This window comes from Gallinula chloropus (genome assembly GCF_964237585.1).
Source record: "Gallinula chloropus genome assembly, chromosome: 13".
NCBI lineage: Eukaryota > Metazoa > Chordata > Aves > Gruiformes > Rallidae > Gallinula > Gallinula chloropus.
The window spans coordinates 4,296,352-4,307,964 of NC_140098.1; the positions used below are offsets into that span (position 1 = coordinate 4,296,352).

The 11,613-nt window shown below is 54.9% G+C and overlaps 1 protein-coding gene across 1 annotated transcript; it reads left to right on the forward strand.

The window, feature by feature from the left end:
• The first annotated feature begins 3,142 nt into the window (after window positions 1–3,142).
• CEBPA (CCAAT enhancer binding protein alpha) lies at window positions 3,143–5,954 on the forward strand. The gene has a single exon (XM_084270252.1). It carries the CDS (start codon window positions 3,309–3,311, stop codon window positions 4,284–4,286), a length of 978 nt encoding a protein of 325 aa, XP_084126378.1. The 5' UTR covers window positions 3,143–3,308; the 3' UTR covers window positions 4,287–5,954.
• The last annotated feature ends 5,659 nt before the right edge of the window (window positions 5,955–11,613 follow it).

The window sequence follows — 11,613 nt, forward strand, 5'->3', positions numbered from 1 at the left end:
TCTAGACAGCAAGATCTGCTTTGAGATGGAAGAATAGCACCCTCAAGAGTTGACAGCCATGCTGCTTCAGGGATCCAAAATAAGCATCACACATCCTTCCTCTTTTAGTTAAATTAACTCCCTGAAACACGTAGCTGAAGCAATGAGAACGAAAGCTTTCTCTTGACATTAGATTTGAAATATTTGTTATCAGTCCCTGTTTATATGAATGTAGAAATACCCATTTGTGCTTGCTTGAGGCACAACCAGCTTCTAAACATTTTATTTGCCTTCAAAGGAGGGACAGTAACAAGACAAAGAATTGTCGTCTTCGTCCAAGTCTGGGAACCTCATTTTTTGCCATATTAAAACAATTTGAACAGGAATTTATGTTTTCGTGTAAAAAGAGATTATTTAAAAGTTCTCAACTTAGATAAAAGGGGTCTATGTAAAAACAAAATACTGAGCAAACCAGTCCTTAAATTGTGGGGACTTGTTCGTTAATTACAGTAATTAGGAATGGAATCTGATCCTAAAGTTTCTGATTTACTTTGAATTTCTTTTAATATGTGGTTAGGCCTTAATTTCAGAATGATTATAAAATGTGAGAGCGTTTTAAGACTACAGAGGCGTAGGTATTGTTATTAAATGACAGACTTAGTGCACGCTGCTGCTGGTGCACGCAGCACTGACCTTTTATTTTAAATGTCCATGGCCTGATCTGGGTTTTACCAACTTCAGAGCTGGATAAGGCCCTTTGAAAGCTCGGAGTATAAACTGCTCACCAGCTACTATTCGAGTCGGTATTTATCCCAGCAGGCAAAAAGCCCAGCTCTGGGTTTGTCCCTGTTCTGGAAAGGGTTCACTTGAGTCAAACAGGCAGAAGTTGGACAGTCAGAGGCAGCTGGGGACATTTTACTTTCCTCTCTGAAACATGCAAAACTCACTGCTGTCAGACTCGAGGCTTCTCCTCTGTGTCACGACTTTGTCCAGCATCGTTCTCACCAGTGTTGGGATGTTTAGACGGTGCCCCAGCACCCCATGGACCACTGAAACACCCCTTCGAGCCACCGCGGCTGCGCTGAAGCAAACCTGTATAGCTTTATACACACTGGCAGTATATAAAAATAATTTAGGATTGATTTGGCTTTTTCTGCTGATAGTGAAAGCTATGAAGTAGCTTCTGTACTGTAAATTAGTATGTCTCCCTGCTGTAATTACAGAATCCTTTCTCCTGAGAGGACACCAGAGCACAAAAGCCAACTGACTCCGCTTTTGCTCACGGAACAAGAGGTTTGCATGTGCACTGTGTGACACAGAAACATGGGCTCCTGGCACATTGCAATTTTGTTTCCTGTTTAAAACTTTGTCAGCTATTTTTAATTGAAAGCAGTATCTCAAACCCTTTCTGAGAAAGGAATTCACTGTCAGTTTCTGGTTCACTACACCACCCAGGACTAAGAATTGCAGCAGTTTGATGTTTTTTGGGTTTGTTTTTTTTTTCTCCAGCCATCTCTATGAATCGTTTTCGCTGCAGATCTTCCTGTAGCAATTTTTGCCCTGCACCTGCTCCAGTGGCCTCAACTTGTCCTGTCTCTGTGCCAGTTTCAAAGGGACCTTCTGGACCAGCAGATCCAAATGCCCGCGGAGCCTCCCCAGGTGAGCCTGGGAGATGTGCAAGGAAGGCTGATAGATGTACTCTGCGGACTGCGAGGGATCGCAGGGGGAGAAATCGTGTGCATCCTGACCCTTCCCTAGCCGCAGCTTGAGGCGGGGGCTCCTCGGAACACCGGGGCTTTACACAGGAGCTGCTGCAGGACGTACCCGCTGCCCAGGGAGAGGAGTCGCGGTGGCTGAGACACGGAGCTCCTCTCTCCGGTACCGCGGTGTGGGAACATCCATCGCCTTCTCCGGAGCCGCCGGGAAACGCGGGCTGGGAGGGCGAACAGCGTCTCCGCGGAGCTTGCCGCCGCGGGGCCGGGCACACGCCCGGGTTACCTGGCTACTGCCGCGCTGCGCGGAGCGGGACCCGGCTGCGCCCGGGTCTGTCTCGGGTGATCGCCGGGAGTCGGTCCGCGCCCGACACAGGTCGGGATCGCTGTGTGTGCATGTTGGGAAACTGTAATTAAATTTACCTGCTTGATTCGTGAGGAGGATTTGGGAGGGGACACACGACGCGACCCGCGCGTTTATCCCACCTTTCCTGCGTACGGCGAAAGCCGCGGGGCCGCCGGCGCCAGGAGCGCACCGCACCGGGCCCCGCCGCCAGCGGCACCGGGGCTGCTGGCCCGCCGGGGCCCGGCTTGGGCTGTCCCGTCCCGGGACGGCAGGCAGCTCCTCCGTCAGTAAGCACAGAAGAGGGCAGGGCGGCCCCGGCCGATCCCCGCCGAGCCGAGCGGAGCCTCCGCTGCCCCCCGAGGTCTCCGCCCCTGCCCGCCGGGCGCCATCCCGGGACGGGTCCTAGCGCCGCTCGGGAACCCGGCTCCGCGGGTCCCGCTGTGACCGCGCGGCTCCCGCTGACGAAGCCGAGCCGCTCTGGGATGCGGCGCAGCCCGGCCCGCCCGCCTGCTCCGAGTCCGCCCGGCAGCCGAGCGCGGCGGGCAGGTGACCTCCGCCGGTGAGGCAGCGCCTTGGGTCCCGCAGGCGAACACGGCGGGGCGAATGTTACCGACTGACCAAATATTTACAAGTACGCGCGGGTGATGGTGAACTTTGAGACTCTCCGTAGAGCCGCCGCGGAGTCGCCGGGTCGGAGCGCTCGGCGCAGGGGTGGGAGCGGGCGGTGGAAACGCGCCAGCCGCCTTTGGCCGCTCTGCCCCGCCGAGCGGTCCCGGGCAGGGACGGCGCAAAGTCCCCCCGCGCCGTTTCCCCGCGGCGCTTGTCACCGGGGAGCCTCCTCGGCGGGCGTAACCCAGCGTCCTGCGCCCGCCGGGCTCGGGGCGGCGGCGGCGGGGGGCCGGGGCGTGTGGGCCGTTCTCCCGGCGGCGGGTCCCGGGGGACGGCAGCTCTGCCCCGCCGGGGCGCTAAGACCCGGCTGCGCGGTGGTCAAAGGTTCCCAGCAGGAGGTTGGACACTAGAGGGCGGTCCCTGGCCCTGCATATATATCGCAAGCAGGATTGAGGGAAACCCACTAGTAACAGGGCAGGCAGGCAGCGAGTGGGGCTCGGGCGGGCTGGGGCGGGGGACGGGCTGCGGGAGCGCCGTGCCGCGCCGTGCCGTTCGCTGCCGGGGTGCCGCGGGTCTGGCAGGGTCGCCGCCGCCGCTGTCGCCCCGTCCGAAACCTGGATTGCAGGAGCCCTTCACCATGCCCGGCAGACTGTAGGTGCTTCATGGAGCAAACCAACTTCTACGAGGTCGATTCCCGGCCCCCGATGAGCAGCGGCCAGCACCACCAGCTCCAGACTCCCCTGCCCGGCAACGCCTACAGCTACAGAGAGGCTCCCTCGGCGGCGGCACCTGCTGCGGGCGGCGCGGAGCTCGGCGACATCTGCGAGAACGAGAACTCCATCGACATCAGCGCCTACATCGACCCCGCCGCCTTCAACGACGAGTTCCTGGCCGACCTCTTCCAGCACAGCAAGCAGCAGGAGAAAGCCAAGGCCATCCTGGCCGGGGATTTCGACTTCCACAGCATGCATGGGGCCGGCGCCGCCGCCTCGGCGCCGGGGCACCAGCAGCAGCACCACCAGCAGCCGCTCTTCGGCTGCGTGGCCGGCTACATGGACGGCAAGCTCGACCCGCTCTACGAGCGCATCGCCGCGCCCGGCTTGCGGCCGCTGGTGATTAAGCAGGAGCCCCGCGAGGAAGAGGAGGTCAAGTCGGCGGCCCTGTCGGCCCTCTACCCCCACCACGCTCCGCAGCAGCACCCGTCCCACCTGCAGTACCAGATCGCCCACTGCGCCCAGACCACCATGCACCTCCAGCCCGGGCACCCCACGCCGCCCCCCACGCCCGTGCCCAGCCCGCACCATCCGCACCACCCGCACCCCCCCGGCGGTCTGCCCGCGACCGGCGCCCTCAAGATGATGCCCGCGGACCACCGGAGCAAATCGAAAAAGACAGTGGACAAGAATAGCAACGAGTACCGGGTGCGCCGGGAGCGCAACAACATCGCGGTGCGCAAGAGCCGGGACAAGGCCAAGCAGCGCAACGTGGAGACGCAGCAGAAGGTGCTGGAGCTCACCACCGACAACGAGCGGCTGCGCAAGCGGGTGGAGCAGCTCACCCGGGAGCTGGAGACTCTGCGGGGCATCTTCAGGCAGCTGCCCGAGAGCTCGCTGGTGAAGGCCATGGGCAGCTGCGCCTAGCGCCGCGCCGGGACTCGCGGGGCCGCCGCGCCTGCTGCCGGGCTGCCCTCGCTCGCCTATAGATACTATACGTGCCGCACGGCAGCGGTCTCAAGTTGTTGCGGGGGGAGGGTGGGTTGGTTTGGTTTTTGTTTGGTTTTTATTTTTGTTTGGTTTGTTTGGTTTGTTCTTTTTTTTTTTTAACAATTAACGACCAATACAAGAAGCCAGGCAGCTGTAGTATTACAAGGTTTGTGCCTTAGGGATGACACACGAATAAGCTGAAAACATGGTGGGTTTTGTAAGCAGAAAGGCGAGGGCAAGGAAGAAATTCAAAAGCCCACATGTCTACACAGGGTAAATAACAATAATAATAATAGTAATAAAGCACACATAGCAATCCAGATGTGCCTTAAAAACTGGCTGCAGGAGCTCTGGGGCTTTCTGTTCGCCCTCCCCCCCCCCCCCCCCCCTCCCCCCCAGCCTGGCAGGGCACGAGGAGAAAGGATGATAGACAGACGTGCAGGCTTGAGGAACGGGGCGTCTGGGGGTGCTGGCCAGGGTCCCCCAGCTGGCCTGCGGTGCAGCAGGCAGGGGCAGCTGCAGGGAGGCCGGCAAGGAGAGGGCTGAGGTGCGTGGTGCCAGATGCATGTTCGGAGCACTGAGGTATGGGGCAGCTGCCGGATTGCTGCCAGGACTGTCCCAGCCTGGCTGGGCTGCCTCCGCATAGCCTTGTCCCCTGCCATGGGAGCGGGGCAGGGGCCGTTGCTGCTGTGGGACCGATGGACAGCCTGGGACTGATGGAGCAGCAGCTTGTGAGGGAGTGTGGTGATCTCCCTCCATCAGAAGGAAGAGCAGCAGCGTCTTGTACTGTATGTCACGACGTGGCGAAGCACAAATGAATAAATACCTATCGATGCAGGTATTTACTATGAACTTTCAGTGTATTTTGCTTTATTCCAGGACGTTTAGCTCCTCTCCAAATCTCTGTCTGCCCAAGCTGTGCCTCATGTAATGTGAAAGCCTTTCCGTGTATACTAGCTACACTTTATTTTTATTGCATTACTTAGATCTTTGCCATCACACGACTTTCTTATCTGGTGACAGAGACTATGCCCTTGTGCTGCAACGTTATTTTATTATTTGTATGTGTGTGTGAGTGTGTGTTGCCTTCTTCACGTTGTCCTGGGCTGGCCACTGCCTCCTGACCCCAGGGTAGGGGAGCCTGGGAGGGGGCACGAGGCTGTGGAGCTGCTGAACGCCTGCAGCGGGGTGAGGAGGCCCGTCCCTGGTGCCACAGCACCTTTGGACTCTGCAGCTTCTCCCAAGATGAGCGAAAAATAAATAAAAAAAGCCAGGCCCCCTTGCAGGGAGCACGGGTTGCCACACAGAGCATTTCTTCCTCATGTTGTGGCTGCACAAGAATTAGTCCAATTGAAAAAGTCACAATGGGAGAGTACAAGGTGGAGACGTGAAGCTGTTTGAAGTGTGACAGCGGGAGCACAGTGCTGGGGGCGTGCGTGTGCGTGTGCCACGTGTGTGTGGTGTGTGTGCATGGGTATGTATACATCTATGTAAATGCACACACATCGGTGGGGTTTTTTTTGAATTTGAGGGGTGGGACTGCATATAAAGTTTGTTGGAAGTCCTGGTTACGTTCATAAATAAACAGCATATATTCTACCATAACCACCCGCCTCTCCGTGTGCTTCCAGTTCTTTTTCTGTAGCAGGAGTGCAGGAGTCCTTCTCCGGACCGGGCACCCTCTTCGGCACCCTCTTCCCTTGCCAGGACCGGTAACCAAACCGCCGTCGTGGAGCGCAACTCCCTCGCCGTCGCCTCAGAGAAATAAGTCCGCGGTTGCCTTTAAAAGAGCGGCAGTTCCCTAAATGCCTGCGGTGTCAGCTGTGTGCCCCAGTCACCCTGCACTTCGCCCTCCCACCCGCGCCGCGGCTGGGCCGGGGGCTCGGCCAGCCGGCGACGGGCCCGCTGCCTCTCCCCGCCGGGCTCCAGGGCACGGTGAGCGCCAGCTCGGGGGGGCGAGGAGGGCGTCACGGCGACCCACCCGTAGCGGCGCTCGGGGCCAGCGGGGCCGGGGGCCGAGCCGTCACGCGGGGCACGGCGGGGGCTTGCGAAAGGAGGCCGCGGGCAGGACAGGGCCGGGCCCCGCTCACCCCGTCAGCGCTGCCGCTGCCCGTCCCCTCCCGGCGGGACGCGGCCCGGGCCCCTCCCCTGCCCCCCAGGGAGTTTCGCTCGGCTCGGGCCCGGAGACGCCGCCCCAGGCTGTTCGGTGTCGGTGGGCCGTGGGACGCGGCGCGGGCCCTGCGGAGGAGGGGGGGAGGGAACCACGACACCGTCGGCGGTGCCGGGCCGGGCGCCGCGCGGAGGCTCGGCCCCTGGCGGGTCCTGCCCCGCCTCCCCGGGGCCGGCGGCGCGCGGAGGGGAGGTGGCGCGAGGCCTGGCGGCGATAGGGCCCCGCGCCGCGAGGCGGGAAGGAGCTGCCCCGCGGCGGCCGCCGGCCCCGAGGTGAGGTAACGCCCGGCCCGGCCTGTGGCGCGGCGCCCGGGCGTCGTGTGGGGAGGTCGGCGGGGCTCCCCGGTCGCTGCCGATCCGCTCCGCATGGCGTTCGGGCCAAAGTGCCGCCTCCTCGGCGGCCGGCCCGGGGCTGAGCCGGGGTTGCGCCTCAGGCGCCCGAGGCAAAGCTGCGCCGGGCCCGTCCCGTTTGGCAGCGCCCGCGGGCGCCGTGTCTCGGGGAGGGTGATTCCCCCGGGAGACCCCATCACTCGTGTCCCCTACGCCCGGCGTGGCACATCGGCGTCTGAAACCAAACAGCCCAAAAGGCCGAGGCTGGGGCTCAGGTGTGCCTGAGGTGGTGATGCCCAGGCCGTGAGGCAGCGCGTGTCTGCAGCACGGCTCCCAGGCCCCTTCAGCCCACAGTAGCCGGCCCGTGACACGCCGCCCCTGGGGGTAGCCCTGAGGGCGCCAGGAGGCCTCGCCTCCTCCCAGCGGGGTCGCGCTGCTCTGTGGAGTGGAGGAAAGGTAAGGCTGCTCCTCCAGAATCCACCGTGCTGGTCACTCTGCAAGCAGGCGCCGCCTGGGACCGGGAAAAGACGAGCACAGGTCGGGGTTAGGGATTTTATTTCTCAGTAAGGCTTGAATGGGCAGATTCAGAGCTGGTAATTTTCCAAGGGAAGAGTTAAGGTCTAGTGGTGTTGGGTGAAAATAATGCCTTTAGCTTGTGCTTCCTTCCTCCCCCAGCCCTGCAGAGCTGTGCTCCTGTCAGGTATGATGTGCCTTACTGAGTAATGCCGTCCAACGTGTAAAGTGGGGAAATGCTGTTATCATTTGAACAAAGATTATTGCAGGGTATATGTGGGAGGGACTGTAATCTAGTGGCTATGCATTGGGAAGGGAGGCCTGGTCCTTTTAGTTCTGTTCCGAACCGTGACTCACCGTTCATGCGGTTTCAGCAAATCATTTATGGCCACAGACAAAGCAAATTTTTTCATTAATTTAAATGAACTATAGATTAAACAGGTCTTCAGCAGCAGAAGAACCAACCATTCTGTGATTCAAAATTAAGATCACCTATCTACCACATAGGTGTTTCAATAGTTATATAAACATAGCATGCCCTGGAATATTGCGAAGGGTAAATTATTGATAGCAGGAAAGTGTTCAGAGACACTTGCCTTAAACACAGTGCCAAAGCAAGCAGCTTTCCTTAATCCTAACCCTAACTGTAGGCTGAGCCTTCGACAGACACCCCAGCCATAGCTTAGACAGATAAAGTTCTCACAGCACGGAACTCTTTGCTGCCTGCCTTTTCCTTTGGCAGCCCCCTCCCAATCCTCCCCAGCTGCAGCTCTGCATTTTCTCTTCCTCCCAACCTGAACCCTTACCCCTACACACAGCTGAACCTTCAACAAGTCCCTAAATGATTACCCAGGTGAAAAAGTTCTCACAGCAGCGTGTTCAGAGTTGTTTGCCTTAACACCAGGGTCAAAGAAAGCAGTACTGCAATGCTCCAATCTCGTGTGTGATGCCATGCTTTGCCTGCTTCAGCAGCATTTAGGCAGGCATTAAAAATGCTGGGTAGTAGAAAGGCTTTTTATGCACAGTCTACTCTGAGTGTTGCAGAACAGCTGGATGGAACCTTTGGGGATCATCTAGTCCAGTGCACCCATGTGAAAACAGCTGCCAGTCCTTGCTGCTGCAGAAGAGGATGGCTGGTGGAAGCTATGCTGCTGCAGTGTGCCGTGGACACAGCAGGTAAGTGTGGCAGGACTGTGGGCAGGGGCTGGCCTCGCACATGGCATTCCCACTCATCTCCCCACACCAAGACTATTTACCCTGGCTTGGGCAAGGGCTTGAGCAGCTCCAGTGTTGGGCAGGGTGCTGTGGGTGTGTATATACTCAGCAGCATTTGTCTTCACGACCGCCGGGTGGCTTTTTGAAAGTTTCCCACTGAGCTTGTTCCTTTTATACTCAGCACTGCTGTGATGCTGCCAGCCTCTGCCCATCCTGCCACACTTGTGTGGCTTGCAGTCCTTCCTTCTCCACCCCTCACCCTCGCCAGTTCCAGACACAGGGTTGGGGACGTGGAGGGGGCGAGACATGGGGGTGGGCAGTGACGGGGAGGCTTGTGCGAGTAATCACATGCTGGGGAGGAAGGGAGTAGTTGTCTGCTAGCACTGTGTACAGAGTTGAGAGATTGCTCACGACCATAGCAAAGTCCTGCAGCAGGTTGGGGGTGGTGGAGGAATGTCAAGATTTCTCAGTGATTTATTTTTTGTTCCATAGTCTCAAGCAGGTTGCCCCTTGGGAGCTTGCTTCACCCACCTGCTTCAGGGGCTTGGAGGGTAGGAGCAGGTTTTGGTGTGGAGTGTTCTGTGGGAACTTCCAAGCCGAAGGGGTACAGTAGAAGATGTTTTGCTGTTAGGTGAAAGCAAGTGTTTCTCAGTGCTTTGCGCTTTGGAACTAGTTTGAATTTACTGGTTGAATTGGGTTTGACCCAGTATGGCAAATGTCTGAATAAAGAGTGGAGGAACAGGCCCGCTGCCCCCTTTAATAAAATAATGTCTTATACATTGACATCTCTGGTTCTTGGCATCTCTTTCTTCCCCTGTAATGAAATGCTTATACAAGTGAATTCACATAGAAACACACTCCTTGCATGGAAATGTCAGTGTTTCAGTGCAATTTGCTGTATCATGGCTGAGGTAACTGCATTAAAGCCAAGAAAATACTTAGTAATAACAGACATATCACAAGAAACTTCTGAAGAATCAGAAAGTTTGTTCAGATAATGCCTTCCAGCCCATATTATATAGTAGTAATTTCTTTTTCATGGTAGTACTTAGTATCTCAAACTTAGGCTATTTATACAGAGAAAGAAAGTCAACCCTTCTCCCAAATAGTTTACAGCTTTGGTGGAAAATCCGCATGTGCATAACACCTGCATATCCAGAGTAACCTGGTTCTGCATAGGTAGCTGGAAACAAAAATCACTTATTCAGAATACAGATTTTAAAATGTCATTTCCATTATCAGCTTTTCCTCGAACCGTCCTGGTAGGGAAAAGGCACTGTGTTTACACTACCTTGCCTGCCAAGTATTTTGCTACAGACTTCCACAAACTCCCTCTCTGTGCAGGAGCAAGGGTCTGATGTCTTAAGGGCTGTATGGGTATACCTCTGTAATTGGAAGGGAATCCTCATGAAAGGGAATCCGATTCATTTAGTCAAATATTTAAGTGCAATTTTCTTAGTTTAACACCATCCTATTTTACTGCAGTATTGCATCTTGCCTCTGAAATTAATAGTTAACCATGGAGAAAGACAGGTTTGGCAGAATGGAAATCAGGCATTACATTATCCCATGAGTCACATACATGCAGAGAACCAAACAAGTGTCAGCCAATGGCTTTGAGCCCAAAATATGTCAAAGAGGAGATGCGTATCTTCATTTACATTAAGCAGATAGAAAGCCTGTTGCAGTTCCCATTAAACAGGTTGGAGTTCTGCCACTGACTTCAGTGGGAACAGGATCGGGCCCATGTGGAGGCTGGCTCTGGTTACCTGCACTGACTGTATTTTCTGTGCAGCAGAGCAACTTACATTTAATGTAACAGCATTAAAATGTCAACAGAGAGATTCAAGACCTCGCCTAGTTTTAGGCATTACTCTTTCCTTTATTAGTTTGATGACTTGACTACTTTGAAACGTGAGGATGCCTGGTTGTGTGCAGCAGTGGATGCTTTTCTGAGTGCAGCTTCACTGAGAGTCAGTACCAAGTAACTGTAGAGAGGAATCAGCATAGCACCTTTTGTGAGCAAAGTTCTGTGATTTCTCATTATTTGCATTTAAAATAATAGTCACATTTAGGAATTAACCCCACTTTAGGCATTCATGCCACTTTCTTTGACAAAATCCCATTGGAGTCAGGAAAAGACTTGGCTGAATAAAAGCCTCCAAATGTTTCAGAGCTTTCTTGAATACCGGGGATCTCCTGTACCTCAGTTTTCCCACTCTGGGTATTCCTTCCCCAGCTTCTAACATCTGGCTGTAGACCTGCCTCAAGAACCAAGTGAATCTTGGCCTGATGATATGCATTGGATCCACCACGTGATTTGTACTGAAGTCCCTCAGGGCGAGGAGACCATTCAAACAAATACCACTAAGTGTAGCTGAAAGAGCAACTGTGAGATCAGGGCTGAATACTAAACCTGCTGCTGGTCACTAAATGTCTTATGTTGTAGCTTTTACATACATGCTTAGAACCATCTCTCTCCCATATACATTCTGTTTCATTATGTTGTCACTTATACATTAGAGTTCAATTTGCTGTGGTGGAACCAGGTTCAGTTTGGTAGACTGGGAATGTACTTCTTATTTCCACATTTTTCTTGACATGCCAGTTCAGTTAAAACCCTGGTGATAGTCAGGCTGGAATCATTGTCTTTTGTTGATTCATAACTGTGCAAATTGGCATTTAGACTTCTCATAAAATAATATAAAATTTGGAAGGCTGTGTGCCAGTGCTGCTTGCTTCATTCCAGTCAGCAACCCTCCTGTGTTTACTGGAACTCATGTTAAATATCAAAAGAATGGGATTGCCAGAGTTCTCATACCCAAAATTTTTTGACCTGTCTTATTATTGGTTACAGAATTGGTGTGTTCCAGTTGTTTCTGGAGGCGAGGGGGGTTGCTATTGACTGCAATAAAACTAGGATTTGATTCCCTAGACTGCAGTTTTAAGAATAGCACTGTATTATTTGGCTTGCTAAGTGAGGAATGTATATAACAACTCTGTTGGCAACATTTGTTTGGAAAAGTCAATATATGAT